At 38.6% G+C, this 26,745-nt stretch overlaps 1 protein-coding gene across 3 annotated transcripts in view; it reads left to right on the top strand.

Moving 5' to 3' along the window:
• FLRT2 (fibronectin leucine rich transmembrane protein 2) overlaps positions 1 to 26,141 on the top strand; it is a 103,471-nt gene extending 77,330 nt beyond the window's left edge. For all 3 annotated transcript variants that reach the window (XM_056133488.1, XM_056133487.1, XM_056133489.1), the window contains exon 2: positions 19,910 to 26,141. In XM_056133488.1, coding sequence (XP_055989463.1) covers positions 20,307 to 22,283 — 1,977 coding nt within the window. In that variant the 5' untranslated portion in view covers positions 19,910 to 20,306 and the 3' untranslated portion in view covers positions 22,284 to 26,141. The remainder of the gene's footprint in view (positions 1 to 19,909) is intronic.
• The last annotated feature ends 604 nt before the right edge of the window (positions 26,142 to 26,745 follow it).

Genomic DNA, 26,745 nt, shown 5'->3' with positions numbered 1-26,745 from the left:
CCCACAGCAATGCTTCTCACATTTTCTGTTCTTTTATTATTATTTCCCCTAAGGAGATTGTTTCAGTCCTTTACTTCTGAACATCCACTTCCCGCTAGCATTTTATTACTAAAGAACATAGGCATATTTTCTGCATATACTACATAACTGCTGTGCCCTGTGGCCTCACGGAGGGTCACAAACTATTATAATAGCTGAAGTTCTCTTTTATTTCCAACAGCCTGTTTTTAAACCCCTCCGGGGTGAGCTAGTTCCTGGTGAGGATGCCAAAATGATTGTATTTCAGATGATTGAACTCTCCTCCAACCCAGGGCATTGAGGCATGATGGTCCATGAGACTAGCCTTTTAGGAGATAGGATTGAAGAAGTTCTGACCTTGGAGCATAAATGTTATCTCCTTCTCTTTTCCCCTGGATGTTTCCCTCTGAGATAGATTCTTAGACATGGGAGCAGTTGGTGTGGAGAATCCTGTCAATAGTTGATACCCATCCATGCCAGTTAGAATCTGCAAAAGCAATTAGAGTCAAGCCATCTTACTTTTCTTAATAATTGTTTAATTTAGTTTTGTTGTTGTTGTTTTTCTTTTTCTTTCTTTCTTTTTTTTTTTTAGTTTTTGTTAATGAATTCATCGTATATATATATGAAACCATCATTCACTGGCCTGAAAGTACAGGGTGGGTGGATTCTAGATTCTAATGGAGATAGGACCACAACACCTGGCAACAGAGAAGAATTCAGCACTAAGAATTAGAAATGTTTATGGGGAGATCTTGAAGCTGAAATTAGGTTCAAATAGGACAGCGGACAAACAGATGCTTCATTAGTTTAAATACAAGCTGGCTATCCCATCCTGTGAGTTTTGAAAGTGCCACATCTGTTTCATCATCACCCCGTTTTATTATTAGTAGTAATGCATGTTTCTTTTATACTATGTCAGGAATTCTTGAAGTGAGTGTATGTCTGTGTTAGGTTGCTCCAATAGTCGAACAATGTAGCCTATATCAGGTGTTTGTGCAACAAAAATTAATTTTCTCCCAATCCTATAGATATCAGCATATCTCTAAGCACTTTCTCTGGGGCATTAAATATTCACCTTTTCCTTCTGCTGTTCCATGGTCTTCCCACTGTCTGTGTCTGTGTCCCAACTTCCTCTTCTTATGAGAATTCCATGCATATCCAGTCACGCTGCATCATTATTACTCCACTTTTACGTTTACCCCTTAAAAGACCCTATCTTTACAGACATTCACATTTTAGGATACTAAGGCTTAGGACTTCAACAGATTATCTTTGAAGGATGCATTTTGGTCCATAGCAATTTTCTACCTATCATGGTATGGATATTCAATAATGAATGAATGGATAAATCAAATGATAGATTAGATTTTATTATATTTTTGCAACAATTCCAGTGATTTATGAGTTACTAGTAAGTTCTTGGGAGTGTTTGTTTCTTTACCTTAAAAATATACTTTGGGGATAAATTTCCCTGGGAAGCATTTCTATTTATTCAACAATTAATAACTATTCTCTCTGTGTAGGAAGAGCCCCTCAGAATTTGAAGAGTCATGCCATCAACTGGTTTGCCTCAAACATTTGCAGGACCTTGGACAAGAGTTAGGCAAAAACCTGCCACAGATTTAATCTTTATGACCTTAAAAATCCTATCAAAATTTGTTTAAAAATTTATGTTATTCTCTGATTGATCTACCTTTGGAATGTCCTTGAAGTCCAAGGACATTTGACTTTAAAATTCTCTAACTCCACCAATTCTCCCTGGAGGCTGGCAGCCCTAGATAACCACCTCAGGAGGATAAACTCATTTTTTTGACTTGCACACTTATGTAGGAAATTTTGAAACTTGATTACTCAAACCATACCCGGAAGGAGTCACCTAGGCTTGAGATACTCATACACTTTGGTCCAATGAATGGCCTGTTTTGATGGTTTGTTTCCGGGCTAAGAATGGTACTCTGGTCAGTTCCTTCTGCAGCTGACACTTATACTGAGATTATTTCTGTACTCAAAATGGCCTGAGAAGTGATCACCAGCCGGGGGGGGGGGGGGGGGGGGGGGACTAAAATGTTACAATACAGCAAGATTGTGGCTTAACATTTAAATACAAGCTGGCTATCTCATCCTGTGAGTTTTGAAAGTGCCATATCTGTTTCATCATCACCTTGTTTTATTATTATTAGTAGTGCATGTTTCTTTTATACTATGTCAGGAATTCTTGAAGTGAGTGTATGTCTGTGTTAGGTTGCTCCAATAGTCGAACAATGTAGCCTATATCAGAAATGAAAGTGTCGCAGCTGAGAATTCACTTCATTGCATCTGGACCCTGAACCCAAGATGTCTAAACCATTGATGTTCCTGTAGTCTATAGCCCTTTGCGAGAAGATTTCAGTTAGAAACAGAATTATAAAGGCTCTTGGACCTATCACTGTGCCATGCCCCTCACCCCCTCTCCCTCCACTGACCTTTGCTCAGGAGACATACGGTAGCATCCTGTGGATGATGCAGTCCCATTTCCCCCTCTAGAAACATGCCAGCCTCCCCCCCCCCCCGCCACATTAGCAACATTTAACTAGAGTTTTTTAAATCAGTCACTGTTTTCAAGTGATCTGTGCTGCTTTTTAGATTAGTTTCAGAAAATACAAAAAGGGAGGGAGTATTAAAAAAATAGAAGGAAAAGCCAATGTTTTTCTTCACTAGATAAAATAATTTATATGTAGAGACCAATTTGCTTGTCAGGGCACAGCAGGCAGACTGCAGCCCCGTGATGCTATGCAGGGAGGGTGCTTCCGGGCTCCTGACAGAGGGTAAGAGACCCTGCTAATTAATTGCATGGCTGACTCTACCCAGCATGGGTACCACATTTTGCCATCAAAGTCCTTGTTTAGTCAAAGCTCTGTTTTTTTTAAAGTTTATTTATTATTAATACTTCATCTCTATTTCCAAAGAGAATTTGAGACAGCCAAAATAGATGTGAAGGTATCCGGGAGGCTCTGTAAAAGAGGACATTTGTAGAGAATTGCTCTCAGTAGAAGTTCAGAACTTGCTTTTCTTCTTCACATTTTTTTTAAATTTTTTCAAATTTTATCACTATGAATGGCAAAGTTACAAAGTTCTACATGATTGGGTTTCAGGAATATAGTGTTCTAACACCCATCCCTTCACCAGGTCTACCTCCCTCCCCCAGTTTCCAAGTTTCCCTCCTGCCCCCTGGACTTCCGCTATGGCAGGAACTTCTTCCTCTTCTTTCTTCTTTTTTTTTTTCCTTCTTCTTTTCCCTTTCAGGCAGTGTGGTTTATAATACTGCTACCAATAGGATGTCATTCAAATCTCTTTAACTCCTACCAGCACCTTGTCCTGTCCAGAGTGATCATTTCCCCCTGTCATTGTCCTCGTGACATTGTCCTCCCTGACCTATCCTTACTGTCCTCCTCAGAACAGTGGCAGTATGGCTGCTAAGGACCAGTTCTCTTGCTCTTGTTCCTATTGCCTTTGGCATTAGTTATTGTCCGACTGTGTTTCTCTGCATCCTGCATCTGTCTGCCATTCTGTGTCTATCCCTCTCCCTCTGACTCACTTCACTCAGCACCTTTCTTTTCTTGATAGAATTTGCTGCCCTTCCTTCTCCCCTACCCGCATCCATCCTCCCTCGCCATTTCTCTCCACTCTTTGCTGCACAGATTTAGGTGATAGCTTTTGAGCTTGACCTACTCTCATCTCTACATTTATCTAGAAATACCCTTTCATTGCTCTGAGAATAAAATCCAACTGGACTATATTACAGCCACCAGCCACATCACTGCATCCTTTAGTCTCTCCATTCCTTACATAACTCATTCCATCCCATCCTCATTGGGCTTTTAATTCCTGGAAAAGCTCAGCTCTCCTTCCCTTGTTTTTGGCACAGTCTTTTTCTGCAGGCATTTCCTTGATTTGTTCCAAATCCCTATCCTTTACCCTCCTCCTTCTTCTTTGAGAACCTCTTCTCCATAACCACTATTTCTAAACCTACACTCATGCCACAGTTCATGATTATACTTTGTTAGTTCCTATATGTCATTGCTCTCCATTTTCTCATTCTACTCCCATATTTTCTTTTACTTTTTTCTTTTACCTTATTACTTTTTTCTTGCTTAACTAAACATATCATCTTCCTGACTGTGGGGACTTCTGTCCTGTACACCTGCGAGTCTCAGGGATTCATGCTGAATCCACCACAGAGCAGCCACTCAACAATGGTTTGGCCCATGAATGAATAAGAAACTCTAGCTTCCGGAAGAGGTTTGTCACACTTCACTTGACTTAGAATGTCTGCCAAGCATAGTTGCGTTTCTGGAAATGGTTGCGCTCCATTGCAAAGGAATGGGTGTATAATTACAAAGTCTTACGTATCTGGGAATCGATAAGGAAAGAGTTTTCAGGAAACAACCCCTTTGGGTAACAGCATCACCTTCAGTGCTTGCCCACTCATGTCTTTTCCCTTGACTATTTTGTCCCAGAAAGCTGACCTAACATTCTGTTATTTGCATTGGCTAATACTCAGCGATACTCAGGGATTCCTGCTAGTTCTACAGCTCAGGGTGGGCCCCTGACCTTACTTAGGGGGCTGTAGGTAGTGCCTGGTATTTGAACCAGGATCAGCTTCATGCAAGGCAAGTGCATTACCTCCTGTACTGTTTCTCTTGCTTCCAAGATGAATTTGCAGTTTCTTTTGGTAGTGCTGGTGAGTGAAATCAGGACCTCACACTAGTTCTCTGCTTTTAGACCATCTATACCTTTGACCCTAGATCTGCCTTTTAAATGTACTTCATGAGATGATAAATAAGACCAATCATAAAATGTCCAAGAGTGTAGGGTTTAGATTTAGAACCATGAAGATTTAGAACTCTTTAGATCAACCATTAAGCGACTGACAGAGACTAGCTAATCTAAACAGTTTTCATTTGAGAGGTGTGTAGGTCTGCTTTTTTGCGGTTTTCTTCATTTATTCCTGGGGACCATCCTTCAATTATGTTGCCTCCCTCTGGTGGCTGCTATATGCATATGGCATCCACTGGATCAAACTTAAGTTTGCCTTGCTTTTTTGTTTGGTTTGGTTGGGTTGGGGACACACCTGACTTGCTCAGAGCTTTCTCCAGGCTCTGCTCAAGGTTAACTCTTGGCGCTGTACTCAGGAGTGACCCCTGGCAGCATGCAGGGCATTATATGTGATGCCAAGAGTTCAAATATAGGATGGCTATGTGCAGGATTTACTTGCAGTGCCACTGTTCTAGCCTCTGGTTTGCTTGTATTTAAAATTAAAATAAAAAGTCATCATGTTCTGAAACATGTATATAGGAAAGTGAAGAACTTTGGAAGGGAGTTCTTCTTTTTATTTATTTATTTTAAATTTGGGGTTCTTGGGGGCCACATCCAGCAGTGTTCAGGACTTACTTCTGAGTCTGCAATCTGAGCTCATTCCTGGCAGGGGTCAGGGGCATCATATTTAGTGCTGAGGATTAAAGCCTGGTTACTGCACACAAAGCAATACTATACTATCTGCTATATATCACTCCAGCCTAGGAGATTTTTTATAAACAAAGGATCAAATCTTTGAAATTGATTGGGAGCATATACTTAAAAAATCCTTTCATTTTTGTATTTGAAATAAAGAATGCAACCTGCACTGGCTATAAATGAAATCAGCATCCTGAGAATTTAAAAGGCATGCACTCCTATGCTCAAATCCCTCTGTTCGGAGAACATGTCTCAAAACTCATTCAAATGGACAGGCCATAGGTCTAGATATTTTTAGAGGAAGCCTTTAAAATCTGTTCTGTATTTTGCTTTGAATTATTCCCAGTGCACACTCTGTAACTTACATGGGATACGATGCTGACTTCTATCATATGTGTTTTAAGTTTTGGGAATCACTTGAAAATCACTTTTATCTTCACCTATATCTGGCCATTTTGTAATGGGGAGGACAATGCTCTTGTGAGAAGGATAAGTTCAAGGATAAGAAATAAACACCTTTCTTTTGTTTCTTGTCCCCTCTCATCCCTCAAATCCGGAAATAGTCCCCTGAACAGAGCCAGGCACTCAGCATGACAGGTGTTCTGAAGATGATTGTAAAACCTATTTATTCAGTAAGGAAATTTTATGCCATTTACATTCAGAGCCATCCCTATGATACTGAAATAGGCTTAAGCAATGAATTTTTCATTTTGTAGACTCAAAGCCAGATAACTCACCTGGAAATACACACTGTGTAATTTCATTTCATGCACCTAATCAATATCAGTGACTGAAATCTGCATTCTCCTTGTGAAGAAGATACACTTTTTTTCATTATGTATATTACACATATGGTATAATATTTTGCCAGAAAAATAGGTCATACTTATATTTTCGGATTCACTGTGTTTGTATAAGCTTTTAAGAATAGTTTTAAAGACACTGGCCTATTTTGTTTTAATTCTAACTTTATGGAATGATAAAGTATGATTAAAGCTCTGTAGAATAACAAACTCAATTTTGGTAAATATTTATAAGCTTTTGGCCACAAACAAATAGAAATAGACTTTTTTGTGGTAAACCAAAAAGATGTACCTGAATTTAGATCAAAACACTCACTGAAATGAAGCATTTGGTATCTTCTATGGTAATACATACCTCTTAGCAAGTTAAGTTTTTAATAATCGGTCAGACTGGCCCCATTTCAGGAGTACTAATGATTGATAAGAGCCAAGAATTTTGCATTATTCTGTAAAATAAGTATTGTGCTATAGTGATCACAATTATTTTCTAGTTGCATGCTCTTTGCCCTTTCATAAGGTTGTCTAGTTCCTTTGTGTTTGGGGACTATTCATGCATCTGTTCCACAGTTTATTTGGATATGCTAGCTTTGCTGCAAATCCTTGAAAGCTATTCTAAAATAGTATTCATTTTATTCATAATGAGACACTGAATTGAAAATGTGGAAGGTTTTTTTTTTTTTTTTAACAAATTGTGTTCTTCAGAAACCACAGAGCTAGTACAGCAAGTAAGGTGATTGCCTTGCATGTGGTTGATGCTGATTCAATCCCCCAGAATTCCCACAGGGGTCCCAGAACCCACCAGAAGTGATCCTTGAGTACAGAACCAGGATAAAGCCCTGAGCACAGCCAGGCATGATCCTAAAATAAACAAATACTTAAACAAAGCACAGATTGTGTCTTCAAATTAACTAATCATCTGAAGGTCATTCTTTGGTTGGTTCTTTTACTTTTTCTGCAAACACTTGAATGTGTGTCATGTGCTGGTCTATACCGTGGGAAATAATATTGAGCAGAAGCAGAACAACTTCTACCTGTCTACAACTCTCAGGTATGCAAGACATGGGCCAGAAACCCTGTGGTCTGTGTTCCAGTTCAAATCCCATCCCTGTCACTTTTCTGCTGATAAACTTCAGAGAAGCTGCTTAATGGGGCATAGTCATTCCCTCAGTGGAGGCAATAGTGGATAAACTTGTATTTTTTTTTTTTTATGAACCCGTGCATGTGAAAATCTTTAAAAGCATCTGGCACTATAAACACTGTTGGACATAGTTCTGGAACATGAAAGTGAATATGTCATTTGAGTGTTTAGATAAAAAGCTGAAAAGCTGAGACAACCATCAGAAATCAAGACTTCAGTATAAAAATGAACACTTAGGTGTTGTTTTCTTACAGAGGGAGAAGAACATTGCTTTGTTCCAAACTTACTTAACTCACACTGTGAAGTTACTTAGAAAAGGGAGAATCTGAAAAATAGGAAGTAGGAGGAATGAAAAAAAATGATGAGATGATGATGTAAAAAATGCACGGTATGAGAAAATTTCAAGAAGGGTCTTGACAACACATCTGAATAATGCTGTGAGACAAGAGGGAAAAACCTCTTGTGTTTATTGATGATGAGCGAGTAGTTTACATCAGTAGTATTCTTACGTTCAAATAGGGCTCGAGCCATATATGAAGTATGATGGGTTAAGTTGTTGTTTGGCACGGGGGGTGGGGGGGTGGGGAGGTTGTTAAGAGATTCAAGAGGGAGTCCTTTCTAGGAATTTTACTACCAGTTAGTAGAGAAATATGGTAATATCTAGAATGGAAATTTGGATTCACAGGTCTTACTTTTTAGTGGAAATCACTAGAGAATATTTAAAAGTGAATCAAGTTTGAGAGAGAAGCTGCTTGCACATTGGAGGAGATAGAGTTATGTTCTGAAGAGTTATATAGGCTCAGGTTTCTAAGGAAGTGAAGGTATGATCAAATTTAAAGAAAGCTTGTACATACAAAGGTGAACTACACTTTTTGGTAAAAGAAAGATGTGGGAGCTTCTATCTGATGCCTGATGCCCTTATAAAAATTATCATGCATAATGGGCGAGGGTTGGAGGTCCGAAGAGAATGAATATTGATGTCTTCTTTGAAGAGAGGGCTGGAGTGATAGCACAGCAGTAGGGCATTTGCCTTGAGTGCAGCCAGCCCAGCCGAGCTGGGTTCGATTCCTCTGCCCCTCTCGGAGAGCCCGGCAAGCTACTGAGAGTATCTTGCCTGCACGGCAAAGCCTGGCAAGCTACCCGTGACGTATTCAATATGTCAAACACAGTAACTACAAGTCTCAGGATGGAGACGTTACTGGGCCCTCATTGAAGAGAACAGGAAAGAGAATTTTCCATAAATGTGTAAATGTCTAATAGGATTGCTAGATGGATTAAGGTCTTACTATAGACTTCTTATTATTGAGATTATATGTGTGTGTTTGTGTGTGTGTGTGTGTGTGTGAGAGAGAGAGAGAGAGAGAGAGAGAGAGAGAGAGAGAGAGAGAGAGAGAGAGAGAGAGAATCTATAGTCTGAGCTATTAAAGTGATTCCCAAATGGGAATCTGAAATTCACACGGGGTATAGGGGAAATTGGTTATGCGTAGGTGAAAGGTAATTTCTTGATTGTTGTTACAAAGCAACAGGGCAAGGAATCTCACAGGCTGGATCACGACATTTTGAAATAATCCCCAAGTTTATATAGAGAGAAATGTGGGGCAATGGGAAGAACACTGAATTTTTTTTCAACCAGAAAATTAAATTAAATTCTATCTCTAGTTTTTGCTACTCATTGGAACTTGAATAAATTGCAAATTTCCCCAAGCTTGTTTACTCATTTGTAAACTAAGGAACTAATGACATTATTATTACATAATTATAATATTATGGTATATAACTCCCCATAACACCATGCATAATTCATATTACAAGCAGTAGTTAATTCTATATACTTATTAGAATATTTAGCTTACTATGAACTCAATTTTGGAGAGATACTGGAGCCTAAAGGTAAATGCTATGTGGATGATTGCTTTTTTATAGCCTCTCTTGACTTGACAACAGTCATTTGAACATTAGGCTCAAACCTTATGATCTACCTCAGAATAGCACTGTAGCACTGCCCTGCACTGTCCTCCTCTTGTTCATTGATTTCCTCAAGTGGGCATGAGTAACGTGTTCATTGTGAGACTTGTTACTGTTTTGGGCATATCGAATACCCCACACGGAGATTTCCAGGCTCTGTCATGTGGGTGGGATACTCTCTGTAGCTTGCTGGGGTCTCTAGAAGGACATAGGAATCAAACCCAGGTCGACCGTGCAAAAGGCAAACGCCCTACCCATTGTGCTATTGCTCTAGCCTCTATCTCAGAATAACTTCTGAAAAAAGAAAGGAAAAGATGTAATAAATGAGGATGAGTTTTTATTCTCTCTTGTCCTTTGTATAAGTGGTAGAAGATTGCACTGAGGTGCATGACAAGATGGGGTGAAAATAGGAAGGTGGCGTACACCTGGATTCAGAATAAGCATTGGAGACAGAAGAAGTCATTTTTGAGTTGATCAGAAATCAAATACTCATAGGAATGATTTAGAGTCATATGTAGGGGTTTAGCCAGATTTTTTTTGTCCTAAAAATTGCTATTTATCAGATTCCTGATCTCATCAGCTGCAGATATTATTATCACTTGGAATTCAAGCAGTTTATGATATCTTGATCAGTTTAATCCAAGCGAATAGGATACAGACATTAGCCTTGTGTTTTGCAATGGCAATTGGTTTCACCTCTTCAACAGTTTTCCCACAGTGGTTTGGTAGAAATATTCTCCCAATATTATCCCCAGGATGAGAATATGGTGACATCCTGAGACTCTTTGGATACTGAAATAAGCAAAGATAATTTGTTGCTTGTCTCCTTACCATCTTATCATTATGCATTGTGTCCTTTAGACAGCCCCAATCCTCAGTACTTCTATGCTGAATATCACTTCATTTCTCATTCTTCCGGATCCAGGAGCCACATGGGGAGACCGGGAGGATGGATAAAGTGTTCCCTGGATTAATTTCCTTTACCTACTTACCATACAGATGGATGTGTTACCCACTTCAAATGCTAGGCTCCTGCTAGTTTTATCAATTTAAGTAGTGGAAAAGAAGCTTCCCTCTCTTTTTTTTTTTTCCAGGAGAGTGGGTTCTGCTTGTAATATTCTTAAAGTTAATACCATTCATATAGTCATACCCTAAGGCGGCATTTTTTATGGAAATCTAAATGTATCACCCTCTACTCATATCTTTCACATAACTTCATGCAAATTACTTCATCTCTATAAACTATGAGGTTGATGTACATATCTCCTATGGGTCATTGTGGGATTAAATGAAGTGAAGCATATTAAAATGCTCTGGGAATTGTAAGGAGTTCTGTGCAAAGAGATGGGGCTGTTCCAAAGTTTCCTTGCTAGCAGTGGTCCATGTGGGCACTCCTAAATATTTGTTGCCTGTGCTCTGTACTAGTCAAACCACAGTGAATTTTGATTTCTATTCTGTGCAGTACATATCAAGAACGCCTTGCCAATGAAGTCATTTTGTGCCAATGAGATACTAGCACAAATAAAAGAAGTGGGAGATGAACTTAGGAAAGAAGATCTAAGAGATCCATTGAGTGTCTCAACATATTGACAGGGTTGATGGATGGCAAAACATACGTGTCTGTCTCCAAAGGCAAAAACTGGGATCAATGCATGAAAGTTAGATGAAAGTCAAATGTGATGAGTGCAAAATAATTAACACCACTGAACTAGGGGCAAAGGCTATTGGAACTGCAGGATTTTTGTTATTGTTTGTTAGTTTATTTTAATGCTAATAATGCAAATGACCAGCCCATATGAGTGTGTATTTCCCATGTTTTAGATCATCTTCTAGGGGAATTATGAGCATATAAGAACAATACTATTGTTTTCTGCATTTCTTTTGCTTTTTGGGTCACAACCAGCAATGCACAGGGGTTACTCCTGGCTCTGCACTCAGGACTTCCTCCTAGCGATGCTCAGGGGACCATATGGGATGCTGGGAATTGAACCTGGGTCAGCCACATGCAAGGCAAACACCTTCCCCGCTGTGCACCTTACTCCAGCCCCTGTTTTATTCATTTTTTTTCAGTGGGCTAAAATTATCAAAGATGAGGTGACATGCTGTGCCCATTTTATCACAGCTGGTAAGTGGGAATGTTGCTTGGGTCTAGTATCCCCAGAGCACAGTTCTTGTTGATGACACTCTCTCTACCTCTCTTAAGTCATAGACTGTTCTGCCCACTTGGCATTCCTGTACCTACATTTTATAGAGGCTTCCCCCCTCATTTTATAACCATGACTTACTATTTTCCCTTAAGAGTAAAATGGTGAGATTCTGAGAGTTTTAGTCAAGTTCCCTCAACCCTGCTATTGATGAATGGCTAAGCTGAGATCAAAACTAAATTTTGATGTCACCACATTCCTGTAGTGTTTTGGCCCTTGATCCCAGGGAACTGCTGGATCAAATAACGGTGCTGGGAATCTCTATTGCAGATAAATTGTAAAAAAGCAGCTGCCTTCTGTACCTCAAACATGACATGTTTGGTATCTGTGTGTTTGTGCTAATGTATGACTACCTGAATAAAGTTCACTTTTTGAAATAGTTTGAAAGCCATAGAGATACGAGTTTTAGAACCAACTCCTTTTTTTCACCCCCATACGTTTTCCTTTTCTTTAATCCTATCAGTATGCTCTCAACAAAATTCAACCTCTATTATTATCTACTCACCACTGTTATAAATAAACTCTCTGAAGGCCTTGTTTTGCAATCCCAGGTTATGAATATTATAATCAATTCAGGAAAGGGTCATGAGGAATTCCCTCGTGGATTAATAGTTTGTAGCAGTAATGGATGCATTCTCAATGGTTGTGAATTTGAATTTGTAACATTGGTTGCTTGTTCTAAACATGCCTCTCTATTTGAACTTACTGCATTAAAAACATATGAGTATTCTTCAAATGTGTTAGAGAATTGTATGCTTGCCAGGAGACTAGCTTTTATTCTTTGGTTCATTTTTAATGTTTTTAGTTCTAGACTGAATGGAGCCAGGAGATGATCAGCTGTTTAAATAACACGTTTCCTTTCTTTCCCTCCATCCTTCCTTTTTGCTTCCATTCCATCATACCTTATTTTTTTTCTCTTTTAGTGAAAAAAAAATATTTGTTTAATGAGAAAGTTCAAGGTTGCTTGGTTTAGATTTAGTGAACAACATAGAAAAATATTTTCAAGTTTGGAGGTAGCTATTGTTATGTATTTCCCCAAATTCCTTTGCTAATCCTCACATTTTGGACAGCTAATTATAGAAATCCCCTGATTGCTGTACAAACAGTATTTCTAACCTACCCTCTGGAATGTGGAAACTTGCACAGATCTCTAAATTGCTTTAGCATTTCCACATCGTAACAGTGACATTGTAGTGTGGTTCGGTCTATTCATCCTACGTCTGTTCTGTGTGGGTTGGAATTTAAACACAAATTGCCCAACGCCAGAAGCTCCAAGTCCACTGAAACTTTTCCAGGATAATTTCTCAGGTGTGCTTTTTCATTTGTATCTATTTATGCACCATGAGGTTCTGTCACAATCCAGCCAAGGCCAAAACCATTCAGGTTTTATTAAGTTTGTCCTCGTGTCATTATATTATGCGATTGGCAGTGCTTATTGACGATTCCTATTTTCTGTACTATGGTTTTTATAGCCAGGGTTTATTAAGCGCTCCTGGAATACAGGTTCCTGGAATTAATTTTTAAAAAAATCTTCGGCTCTCCAGTAGGAGAGAAACTCGTTTCAGAAAGCTTTTACATGATTTATATGCTTCGAGTCTCAGTTCCCATGAAAAGAGTTAAATTAAGGTAAAGTATCCTGCAATAACTGCCGCTGTTACTGTCATCTTTAACAGACCAGCAGGCCAAGTCCTTGCTGTCTCCGGTGAGCATTTGATGCAGGGTGATTTACACTGAGGCTTTTGAAATGCTGTTTTCTACCAATAAACAAAAATTTCTGTTTTCCTCTAGCATCTGCCTTGAAGCCATTCTTCATAATTTTTAGTTTCTTTTAGCAGAAATAGTCAAGCAAAGAGGAAAATGGCAGGTGGTGCTCTCAAAATTTAGAAAATTTACCTTCTGAAAATTACTTTTACGTCTCACATCTGGAGTTTTTTTATAAATAAAATGACTTAACGATTTGGAGACATGGAGTGGCTTATTCTCTTCTGGAAACAAGGCACATTCATGAGAAACAGAGATTTCGGGGAGAGGAGCTTGCAACTGAAGCTTTGATGCTTCTCTCATCAGAGCTTAGTTTCTCCATTCGATCCAAATTAGAGCCCACATGGATACTTATGGAGAATTTCCTGAATCTCTTTTTTGGTTTATATCCTCTCTCAGGTCACTGACACCATCTTTCCTAGCACCAAGTTTTTTTCCCCAAGAATTCTTAACATACCTGATACGCTAAATACTCTACATATCCGATGTCGTAAACTTAGAGTTTGATACCACATTTGGCATTACTGCTGCTCTAGTGATAGAATTCTTTACCCAGTGCCATGATTCTCTGCTTTTTAATTTCTCTTCCCTCACTGAGCTTTTAGCTTCATTAAGTCAAAATCTATATCATCAGTGCATAGACTGTGTACTCATTCTTGTGCCCAATAAATATTTGGTTAATTGAATGAATGAAAAACAGTTTTCACTTTTATGTTTTGGTGCCCAATAAATATTTGGTTAATTGAATGAATGAAAAACAATTTTCACTTTTATGTTTTGGTGCCCAATAAATATTTGGTTAATTGAATGAATGAAAAACAATTTGCCCTTTCATGTTTTGGTGTCCATATTGAGAAGTATGTTTAGATTCTATTGGTTAGGATCTTATCTTTAGTGTTCAATTAAAAATATCAGAACAACAACAACAACAAAAAAGATTCACAATGAAAAAAAGAAAAAAAATATCAGAACAATGATGTTAACCTTTCAAAATGTTTGTCAGATAGTGTATACTAGTGGTTTTTAGCTGAGTGATCAAGATACACCTCAAAATACATCTATTTATGTAACGATATCTAGATTTTTTAATATTTGTTTCCAAATTAATTATATAGCTCAGATAATAATTGTGGTAAGGTTGAGGAATACTGGGTAGATGAAAATGCATTGATCTTAAACAGACCAGAAATGATTTTATTTAGTTCTGCATATTGGAGATTACCAATTAGGATAACAGTGATACTATTTATTGCACAAAAAATAGATTTATAGTTATTTTTATGTCATTGCCGTGTGCCAGTTATGCAATATTTAAGCTTTTCACTTATTAACTTCACATAATTGTGTTAGAAAATATTACTCTAAATATTCAGATGTAGAGAAAATATGAAAAGATTAAATAATTCATTAGGATCGTCCAGGTGTTAAATTTCAAAGGTAAGATAAGAATGCAGGATTTAGAGTTGTGATGTTTATACTATGCTGCACTACAACTATGGCATTGATTTCTGCCTTCAGTATTTAATAGTAATTATAGCTGAAATTTAAAGGACATACATACATCTGTATATGTATATTGTTCGTTTGTTTGTTTATCTTAGTTTTAGGGCCATACTTAGTAGTGCTCAGGGTATACTCCTTATGTCTGTAGGTGGGGATAACTCCTGTTATTGCTCAGGCAACCTGTGTGGAAGCTCAGGATTGAACCCGGGTTGACTGTGTGCAAGACAAGTGCCGTCCTTACTGTCCTGTCTCTTAGGTCCGTAAAAGATAGTGTCAAATAAAATTCATTATTTGCATAGGTGCTTGTATGTCAGATGTGAGTTCAAAATGTGAGGGTGCACGATGCGTGTGCTCAGTGAGTGGCTGAGAATCACCTCCCCAGGCCTTCCCATGCAGAGGAACCACAAGACAGGGAACTGGTGATCAAAACGTCCCATTTAATGCAGAGCTGTTAGCATGCTTATAGAACATCTGAAGGGGTTCAAGGTACAGAACTGCACATAGGTGTGATTGATCAATTTACAGAGGTAAAACATTTTGGCTGAGGTAATTCTCTTGGGAGGAATAACTCAAGGAGACACTTTGTCTCCCAGGAACATCTATATTACTTTTCTCTTTCCCTTTTGTTGTACATATTAAGCAATTAAGTTTACTTCTTGCATTTATTTGGATAAACACAGTAAGAGATAAAGATTCCAAAACTTTACTTCTCTGGGATTTTAGGGCAAGGAAGGTTTTTATTTATTTATTTGTTTGTTTGTTTGACTATTTATTTATTTATTCAACTTTTAATTTATTTTAGTGAATCACCGTGAGGTACAATTACAGAGTTACAAACTTTTGTGCTTACGTTTCAGTCATGGAGTAATAGAACACCCATCCCTCCACCAGTGCCCATTCTCCACCACCGATGTTCCCAGTATCCCTCCCACCACCCCCACCCCATCTTCACCCCTACCCCACCCTTGCCTCTGTGACAAGCATAATCCCTTTTACTCTCTCTCTCCTTTTGGGTATTGTGTTTTGCAATACAGGTATTAAGTGACCATAATGCTCCATCTGTAGTCTACTTTCAGCACATGTCTCCCCTCCTAAGCAGGTCCTCCAAGCATCCTGTACTTGGTGGTCCCTTCTCTAGAAAGCAAGGTTTTTAAAACATAAATCCCAGTCTAGATCCTCAGGCCAATTCAGCTTGTCCTTCCCCAAGGGGGACCTGTCTCTTAAGTCATAACAGCTTGCATCAGGACTGTGTTTCCATGCTTTCTAGATTGTCCCATTTCGATGCCAGGATAGCTTAGCATCTCGCCCTGAGTCCACCCCAGTCCCAAAGTAGGACCTTTCTTTGTGGGGTCTTACAAACTATAGCAACCAAAACCCGAGTAAAGTAATTACGATATATGTCTAGGAGTAGATATATATCAGAGTCAGTCAAAGCCCAAAATAATAGAAGCCCAAATAATGGTCTTTTTGCGCTTAAGCAAAGAACAATGTTCTATAGTAAAATATTAAAAGGTTATAGAGGAAATAGAAAATCAAGAAAGTCTCTTTAAATAAGAAGTCCAGAATCATCAGAAGTTTTGGTTTATAAGCAACCGAGGACAACTTGGGGAATGTAAAAAGGTAAAACACAAAAGATAGGTTAAAGACAAACTTGAGGAATTAGGGATGCTTGTAAGAACACTGTAAGCTTCTCTGGGAGGAAGAAAAGGGGCAATTCACTGATGAAGCCTAAAACATTTAGGGTTAATATCCAACAGCTAGATTTGCATGAATTTGAACAAAGATACAATATATTAACTAACATAATATGTAGGCTATTGTTGATCCAAATCTGCATTTATGTTGTGGTATTCCCAAGAAGCACAGACAATCCCGAGAACCTTATGTTTTCATTCACAGTCGAACTGTCATAGCTGATCAACACACCATGAGCTAGATGGGCCTTTCTTCAATTAAGGTGGATAAACAGTGACAGTCTGTCCCATGTAATCCTATTAGGGGCTTTCTTCAGGACCATTTCCTGCACTTGCAGAATTATAAAAACCTCTCATAAGTAGAATGCACCTGCAGAAGAGCAAGGCCTGGGGCAAAGGGTTGGCTCACAGGGACTCTGATCTCCAAGAAAAAGGACACAGTTCAAAGAGTGGAAAATATACAGTCGGGATGCATAACAATAGTCTAAAAATCCCTCCCAGGGTGCTTTATTGACTTCCAGTGATACCACTTTAAAGTAGTTAAGTGATCAGCTTTTTAAAGTAAATTTTGTCATCCTCAGGTAGAAGTTGTTTTTCAGGGCTTAGAAATTTGACTTATAAATACAGAAAAGAAGCATTTTTCCCCCTAACCCGGAGACTCAGAGGACCCAAAGCAGCTGTTTTTATTCCCTTCAGAAGTTCCGCTCATTATGTATCACACTTGGAAGATTTCTGTGAACTCTTTAAACATGTATTAGATACTAGCCTTCATTCTCCTTTTGGTCTCCCTTGAAAAGTAAATGCTAATAGCACCAAATAATGGTTGTTTTTTAATGAATCATGCTCTACAAAAGTGTGCTCCTCTCATTACAAATATCTCTTTAAACTCTCACCAGACACGAGTGCATGTCACTCAGGCAGACATTCTTCAAGAGTCTGTTGAGGCCAAGTGCAAGTGATCACTGCACTGTAAGAAGTGATTTATATAGAAGATGCAATTTGAGACTCTCTCCTGGGGACAAATGTGATTTGAATGCCTCATGCCTTTACTCTCCTCAAAAGATCCTTTGACTTCTCTTGCCTCTATTTTACATTTAATAAATGAAAACATTTGAATGATTTAATTAGATGGCACTGTGTTCAGTTCATGCTTCTCAAATTTTAATGTACACACCTGAGGCTCTGCTGACATGCAGTCTGTATTTCTAGCAACTTCCTAGGTTAAGCTCATGCTGACAAAACAAGGACCACACTTGAGTAGACAGTATGGGAATTTTCAGATGATTTGAAAATTTGAAAGCAGGGTTTAGAACAGCATCAAGCTGATAATGCTAAACTCATTTTTGTACTATTCATTGTTGTATTATAAATTGTCATTTTAAGCACCGAAGCAAATTTTTATTCAAGGGAATGGCTTCAGTGACCAAAAATATTTTTAATTTTTGAAAATTACATAACTTACTTTTTGTGCAAATATATTCATTTTTTCTTTGTGGTTTTCATTTTGTCTATGAAGATACATTCTCCTGCTTTTCAAAAAATAGGCATCTCTAAACAATAAAAAATGAATTTTACCATATCTGTCATCAAAGGTGTTTCTGAGATGGTTTACAGTCTTTTGAATTATAGAACAAATTTACAACAGTTTCAACACTTAAATATTATGCACATTGTTTTTTTTCCTTTCTCTTTTAATTATGTTTCTAAATATAGTTAAGAGAACAATTTCAAACGATTCCTCTGTGATTTTAGATATGAGTTATTTCGATCTCTATGTATTGGTGAGAATTAGGAGACTCAAAGCTTGTCATGTCCTATCATGTTAGCTTATTTTTCAGGGAAATCAAATTTGGCACCTTTCAATTAACTTCTTTACCTCTCCAATCTAAAGCCTGATAGAAAATACATTCGGGAATGAGGCATGATTACTATCTCAGATTGCCTTTACTTCCCCAACTATGTATTCTATCATTTAAAAGTTTGCTGAAAGTCCTTTAATAACATAAAAATGGCTTACAGATGGGGAAAAGGGCATCGGTGTGAAATAAATACATAAGAGGTGCATATTGAGATGCAGAATTTAAACATGATCATGGATAGGGACAGGCAAAAACAATTTTTATTTTTAAGTGGTGGCATTGCATCATAATTTATTCACAAGCATAAGCTTGTTGAACTCATGTTTTATATATAACATATATAAAACAAAATTATATATCTTTATTAAAATATATAAATATATAGCACTATATAATAAATATGTATGTATATAATTGATCATATAATTTATATTTATATCAACAAAAATATATATACATTTATACTTATGTATAATATATCACATATATTATAAATACTAAATAAATACAATTATATATACTTTTATATGTAATAAATACATACATATATAATAAAATATACAATGTATGCATACATAGAATATATGTATATATATATTCTTATTTGCTTTAGTTTGGGGGTACATCTGACAGTTCTCAGGGGCTATTTTTACCTCTGTTCTCGGAGGGATCTTAGGTGGTATTTGGGGATTACAGATTGTATTGTGGCCCGCTCAAGCAAATCGATGATTAAATCATGGTCAACTTCAAACTCGTGCTTTAGCTTGGGCTACTCTTAAGGGAATTGCCATGGTAAATCATGATAAAGATAAACTTGGAGGTTTCCTAGGTAAGCATAGGCCACGACTTTGACCATTCTGTTTGGTAACTTGAGTGTGAGCTCTTTGGAAGCAAGATAATGATGAGGCAAAAAATAAGAAAGGAAAGAGAAGTCACATGGGCCATCAGCAACAGGTCACCAGTATTCTTTTAAGATGGCATTATCAGTTTCATTTTGCCATTGTTCCTTTCTATCCATGAAGAGTTTCATGTTTTTTGCCCCTAAATTTTTATTACTTGTTTAATCACTTGATGTATTTTGACATGAGAAAACAGAATAGGACCACTTGGAAATGAAGGTGATCATTCTCCATTGGTTCTGGGGATTCAGCTGTGCCTATCTCTTACAATGTGAAAATAGATACCTAAGAAAAGGTGCTGATTGAAATGCAAAACTCACAGAATCAGCAATGGTGGTGAGAGGCAAAGGCATCATCTTCTTTCTAAGATAAAATAATGCAATCATTCATTTCTTGAATATCCGTGAACTCAATGATTATTACTTAAAATATCACTTAAATATTACTTAAAATATCAACCTTCTTGACAGAGTGACACATGGATGTTGAAAAGCTTGTAGTCAAATCAGCACTAACTGATTTGGCAGTTACTGCCACTAACTGACTTTTTTTTCTCTACTTTTCTACAACAGATTTCAGATTGAGCTTCATCAAGAAGTTCATAGGCTGATCAACGCGGACACGACCTACAACAGAATAAGGGAGTCCCTCCAGCCCAGTCGCACCCTCATGGACCACTAATAATTTGGAATCGCCCCTTTACCTGTGCGGAAAATTCTCACAATCAAATTTTATTTTTGCACATGGAGGACAGAAGCAAAGAGGGCAATAAAGGCTGATAAAACCAGAGGCCTCAAAAGATTCTTTCTACTGCGTGGGCCTTCAGGACTTTTCCTCTTGCTGCAGTTCTGGACTTTGACAGAATCCCATTCTGTCCTTTTGGTTTTGGTATCTGGTTTTTGTTTTCATTTTGTTCCATTGCTTTTGATTTCCCCCCATCACAGTGTTTTTGATTTCTGTACTTCAGAAATGGGCCTACAGACCACCCAGTGGCCCAGCCGTGGGGCTTTTTTCCTGAAATCTTGGCTTCTCATTTCCCTGGGGCTCTACTCACAAGTGTCAACAGTCTTGGCGTGCCCTAGCGTGTGCCGCTGTGACAGGAACTTTGTCTACTGTAACGAGCGAAGTTTGACCTCAGTGCCTCTTGGGATCCCGGAGGGCGTAACCGTACTCTACCTCCACAACAACCAAATTAATAATGCTGGATTTCCTGCAGAACTGCACAATGTACAGTCGGTGCACACCGTCTACCTTTACGGCAACCAACTGGATGAATTCCCCATGAACCTTCCCAAGAATGTCAGAGTTCTCCATCTGCAGGAAAACAACATTCAGACCATTTCACGAGCAGCACTAGCCCAACTCTTGAAGCTGGAAGAGCTGCACCTGGATGACAATTCTATATCCACAGTTGGGGTGGAAGATGGGGCCTTCCGGGAGGCAATCAGCCTCAAGTTATTGTTTCTTTCCAAGAATCACCTGAGCAGCGTGCCTGTTGGACTTCCCATGGACCTGCAAGAGCTGAGAGTGGATGAGAATCGGATTGCTGTCATCTCTGACATGGCCTTTCAGAACCTCACGAGCTTGGAGCGTCTGATTGTGGACGGGAACCTCCTGACCAACAAGGGCATCGCTGAGGGCACCTTCAGCCATCTCACCAAACTCAAGGAATTTTCCATCGTCCGGAATTCACTCTCCCACCCGCCTCCTGATCTCCCCGGTACGCATCTGATCAGGCTGTACCTGCAGGACAACCAGATCAACCACATCCCCCTGACAGCCTTCTCAAATCTCCGGAAGCTGGAACGACTGGACATCTCCAACAACCAGCTGAGAATGTTGACGCAAGGTGTCTTCGATAATCTCTCCAATCTGAAGCAGCTCACTGCTCGGAATAACCCTTGGTTTTGTGACTGCAGTATTAAGTGGGTGACAGAGTGGCTCAAATACATTCCTTCCTCTCTCAACGTGCGGGGTTTCATGTGCCAAGGGCCTGACCAAGTCCGGGGGATGGCCGTCAGAGAGTTGAATATGAATCTTTTGTCATGCCCCACCACGACCCCAGGACGGCCTGTCTTCACCCCAGCCCCGAGTACAGCTTCTCCCACCACCCAGCCTCTTCCTGCGCTCTCTGACCCACCCCCCAGCAGGGGCTCCACACCCCTCACCCCCACCCCTTCTAAGCTTCCCACGATTCCTGATTGGGATGGCAGAGAAAGAGCGACCCCGCCCATCTCCGAACGGATCCAACTGTCCATCCACTTTGTGAATGACACTTCCATGCAGGTCAGCTGGCTCTCTCTCTTCACGGTGATGGCATACAAACTCACGTGGGTGAAGATGGGCCACAGCTTAGTCGGGGGCATCGTGCAGGAGCGCATTGTCAGCGGGGAGAAGCAACATTTGAGCCTGGTGAATTTAGAGCCCAAATCCACCTATCGGATTTGTTTAGTGCCACTGGATGCTTTTAACTATCGAGCGATGGAAGACACCGTCTGTTCCGAGGCCACCACGCACGCCTCTTATTTGAACAATGGCAGCAACACGGCTGAGCATGCCCCCTCCCACAGCCTGGGCTCCCCCTTTCTGCTGGCGGGCTTGATCGGGGGTGCGGTGATCTTCGTGCTCGTGGTCCTGCTCAGCGTCTTTTGCTGGCACATGCACAAAAAGGGGCGCTACACCTCCCAGAAGTGGAAATACAACCGAGGCCGCCGGAAAGATGATTATTGCGAGGCGGGCACCAAGAAGGACAATTCCATCCTGGAGATGACGGAAACCAGCTTTCAGATTGTCTCCTTAAATAACGATCAGCTCCTTAAAGGAGATTTCAGACTGCAGCCCATTTACACCCCAAACGGGGGCATTAATTACACAGACTGCCATATCCCCAACAATATGCGCTACTGTAATAGCAGTGTGCCAGACTTGGAGCACTGCCATACGTGACAGCCAGGGGCCCGGCATTCTCGAAGTGGACCGTGAAACTCTGGAGAACACACACGTGTGCGCACAGACTGACACGCAAATTACATTTGATAAATGTTACCCAGATGCATTTGTGCATTTGAATACTCTGTAATTTATACGGTGTACTATATAATGGGATTTAAAAAAAAAGTGCTATCTTTTCTATTTCAAGTTAATTACAAACAATTTTGTAACTCTTTGCTTTTTAAATCTGAAAAAACAAAATAGTTGCTGATGTACTGTACAGGGTTGTACAATGAGAACCCAAGCCCAAGGCAAAAGAACGAGTGATTCTTCCTCATGATGCTCATTAACCACTTGGCTGTTGAAGCTGTCACAGTGAATTCCTCTGCTAGAGTTGATGTTCAGTTAAAAGGGCAGATTCCTAAAGGACTCACAAGCGTAGCATAAGGCATATGGGTGAAACAAGAAATGGCCAAGATATGTTTGTGCTATTTCTATATTTCCTGATCAGGAAGAAACGTTTAAAATTTTTTTCAAAATATAAGAAAGGAGGTAGTTACCCTGATTTGACCCAGAGCAGGAAATACAGAAGCATCACGAGGAAGTCGGTTCCTGTGAGATAAGTTAATCCAACCTGATAGAATCAAGAAAATGAGATGAAATTGAAGAGACCATCAAATCTAGGGGTTGGCTTTCTGACTAGGAACTTAGACATCGTTAGAGACCTGAGTCTAATACCAATCATCCAAAGGGACAGGTCTGAGGTCCCAGCAAGAGAACTCACTTTGAAAGAGTTACTATTCAAATGATATGTCAGGTTGAATGACATTTGACAGAAATATATTCTAGAATACTTTTTTTAGAAGAGGCTAATAAAATAATGGGAAGAATTATATTGAATGGAATTATTTTTGATAATGAGAATTATTTGGGTAGATTCTTTGCAGCTATGTCAACATGATATTTAAGTCAAACAGAGATCAACGTTTATATTATACTCAAACACCGTGTAATTTAAAGAACTTATTGGTACCATGTAGACAAAATCAAGTGATCAGTGGTTCTGCTATACTTTTATCAACTGACTTGGTTAGTGTCATGTTGACATAGCTTGAATTAATACCTTTATCCCCAGGCAAATTCTTGTCTTCCAATCACCTCTCCTCTATTTTCATAGTTAGCTGTTTATGCCACATTTGTTTGCTTCATCCTCTGCTCAACATTTGAAAAACAATCATCGATGCCAGTTTTAGTTGCACAATAAATTTATCAACATAAATTTAGACACTTTAAAACGGATACTAACTTTCACTGCTAACAGTTCTATAAGGATACTTCAAAGCTGGCCAAAACAATGCATTTTTTGAAGAAGCAATACCAAGTTTCCACCTTGGTCTGACTTTGATCCTGTTCCATTTTTTGAAATTTCATTTATTTCTTTTCAATCTTGTATGTTCCTCTTCTTTGGGAAATGTGGAACGATAATCAATCTTATATTAACCAGATAACAGATGAAAAATGAACAAGTCTGAAAATGAAGACTTGTTCTCCTTGTATGAGACAAGCAGGGCATCATCCAGAAAGTATAGAGAAGAGAGGGTTTCCCATTTTTAATTTTAGATATTTTGATAAATCTTCAAAAAAGCATATGTAATTTACTCCTTTCCATCCCTTACATGTAGAAGGGCTATAGATCACATACATTACTTTTTAAAAGTACACCCTTGGAAAATTATTTTTAAAATAAATCATCAGCATTTCACCCTGTGATGCTTATTTCCTGTTCCATGGCCATTATTTTAGGAGCCCACAAAGTTAATGTCTTTTTTTTTTTTGCTTTCTCTTTCTCTTCCTCTTAACAAAATAAAACTGTGATGTGTCTTCTTTGTAAGAATTTAGGTAAAAAATGCTATGCAAGTTTTTCTTTATAGTAAGAGCTTTATTTTCTTTAATAATATATCCCCAACTTATATGTTTTAATATCCTTTGTCCCTCAGAATAAGCAGAAAATATAAGTAAAGCTTATAATGTTGTAGAAACAAAAATTGAAACTGTGCAGTTGAGCTAAAATTAGCTATAATTTTTAAAAATTAATTTTAAAATGACTTGGGTCTTCATCTTAGTCTATTAGCTAGTGAATTTGGGCTTTTGCTTTTTTAAAGCTAGGTGTACACAGTGAAGGAATGAGACAATCTATGAAGGGGATCAGTGTAGTAACACTAAGTCATCTAAAATATGGGACAATGACATGAGATATTGTATATTTCTGGATAATTCCCTTCTGCTGTCCTTTTCCCACTTGGCTGTATAGATAAAACTATGTGTTCAAATGATGGTACTTTGACTTTTGAGGGTTTTATTTTTCCTTTTTATCCAAAAAACAATCATCCTCATTTATTTTTATTGTGTGTATACTCCCAACTGGGAACTTCTGCTGCTGCTGAAACTTCTTTGCATTGGGCCAAGAAGACCAAGATTGGAAAGGTTCCTATCATGTCTTGTAGGGTTCACAGAACTATTTGGAGTTTAAGTGGTACAGTCAAGACCCTGTCATCTAAAAAAGGTTACAATAATTTGGTTTCTTTGCTAGAGTTTTTCTAAAGAGATAGAACCTAGTTACAGTATTTATTTTAATCTTGTATACAATGTGACATAGACTACTAAAATAAAAATCAGACTCCCTTTTCAATTAGGATGTGTGGGGTTCTCAGCTACAACAGGATGGAAAAATACATCATGGGATGTTTTAGTGTCTTCTGTGTCGTAGGACAGCTGATGACATCCATCAGCAGTGGATTGTGCTTCAATAGGCACTTTCAGAAATGACAAGTGCTTTTGCTGACATATCAGCTCTGTACCGGGAAATCTTGTTGCCACTATTTGATATTTTGAGAAAACTAGTTAAGAATTGACATTGGCAGTAAAAGGCTATGGAAAGAACAAAATCATGTACAAAACTCTGCTCACAAGTTTATAAGAAGCAAAGTCTGCCTGACCCAGTGAAGTAGTTTCAGAAGTAGGAGATAGTAACCGGCATTGGGTAATTGTCACAGTGCAATGGAAATCCTAAGAGGAAAATGGTTAGCCATGATCACACTTATATTATTTATTGTTCTTCATACCCAGAGTTGTCATTAACACCTACTTTGGGGAGAGATATGTTTGATGGTGGAATGACCTACCTTCTCTTGAAACTTGTCATTTGCTTTAGCAGTCATCACTGAACAGTCACAGGCAGTATGACAAAGAGTGTAACCCCTGACACGTTTCTTTCCTGTGTCCAGCAAAAGACATTCTCCCCTGTGAGAAATAATGAGATTTCTAATTATCTGGACATTGATGGAAAATATATTAGACATATTTCCCATGATTAAAAAGAGTATCCAAGGATAAAAAAGAAAAAAAAAGAATGCAATGTGACTTAGTCTGTATTAATGTATTAATAATGTAGCAGATACTAAGGCTCCTTGTTTTACTCGTGCATATTGCCACTGTCTTAGGAATTTGACATGAATCAGAAACTTCCCTCCCCAGGACAGAGGACAAACAGTGTAAATTGTGAGCTGAGCATCTATTCAAACACAGGGCAGTGTTGCAATCCAACTGACAGGGAGCCAATATTGTCCCTGATCATCAAAGCTGGACTGCAGATTCCATTGCACAGAGAAGTCAGTGAAGTGGTTAATTTCCTTTTGGCTTCCTTGTTTATATTTTTGTCTGGTTTCTAACAAGAAGACCTTAAGTTTTCCTTTAGAACATACATGAAAGTAATTGGTTTTTCTCACGACCTACCTTTCTAGCTGCATGCTAAAAGTAAAAGCAGTGAACAGAGCTCCAAAAGAGGAAAAGACCCAGGCACAAAATGAAACAAAAACACCTCCTAGGTCTTTGAATTGTGAAACCTTGCCTGATGCTCTATTTTTTTTCTTTCTTTTTTTTTTTTTTTTAGGGAAGTAGTAATGTAGGAAACTGTAATTTTCTTTCTTGAATTTCCCTGGCAATAGGAGATGCTTGCCACTAATTGTGGAAAGTTTGGGGAAGTATGATACTTGTTGCAGCAACCAGATTATTTTGCTATAGTTTTGTTTTCTTCTCCTTTTCTATTAGCACACCTCCCCGAAGAGCACAAAGCAAGAACATCCCACAGGCATTTTTAAATGCATATGAAACACATGTTGCGTGCACACACAAAAACACACACGGAGGCATTTGTATAATATATCCACGGGATGTAAGATTTATAACCTGGCTGAGGCAAGGTGAAGGCTTGGTTCACTGTGTGTCCCTCAAAGGACCAGTATATATTCATTGAAAGTTACTCCTGATGATTTGTTATTGTAAACCATATGTTGATTTGCTTCTGGTTTGTGTTCAGTGCGTTCTCTCTGACAAGGGACTGCAAGGGGCTGGAAGATTCTGCATCACAATCCTCTGAGACCTACTATGTCGCACACTTTGTTAACTAAAACTTCACTCT

Source organism: Sorex fumeus, unplaced genomic scaffold (assembly GCF_029834395.1).
Source record: "Sorex fumeus unplaced genomic scaffold, SorFum_2.1 ptg000098l, whole genome shotgun sequence".
In the NCBI taxonomy this organism is placed as follows: domain Eukaryota; kingdom Metazoa; phylum Chordata; class Mammalia; order Eulipotyphla; family Soricidae; genus Sorex; species Sorex fumeus.
This window is presented reverse-complemented; position numbering and strand designations above follow the sequence as displayed.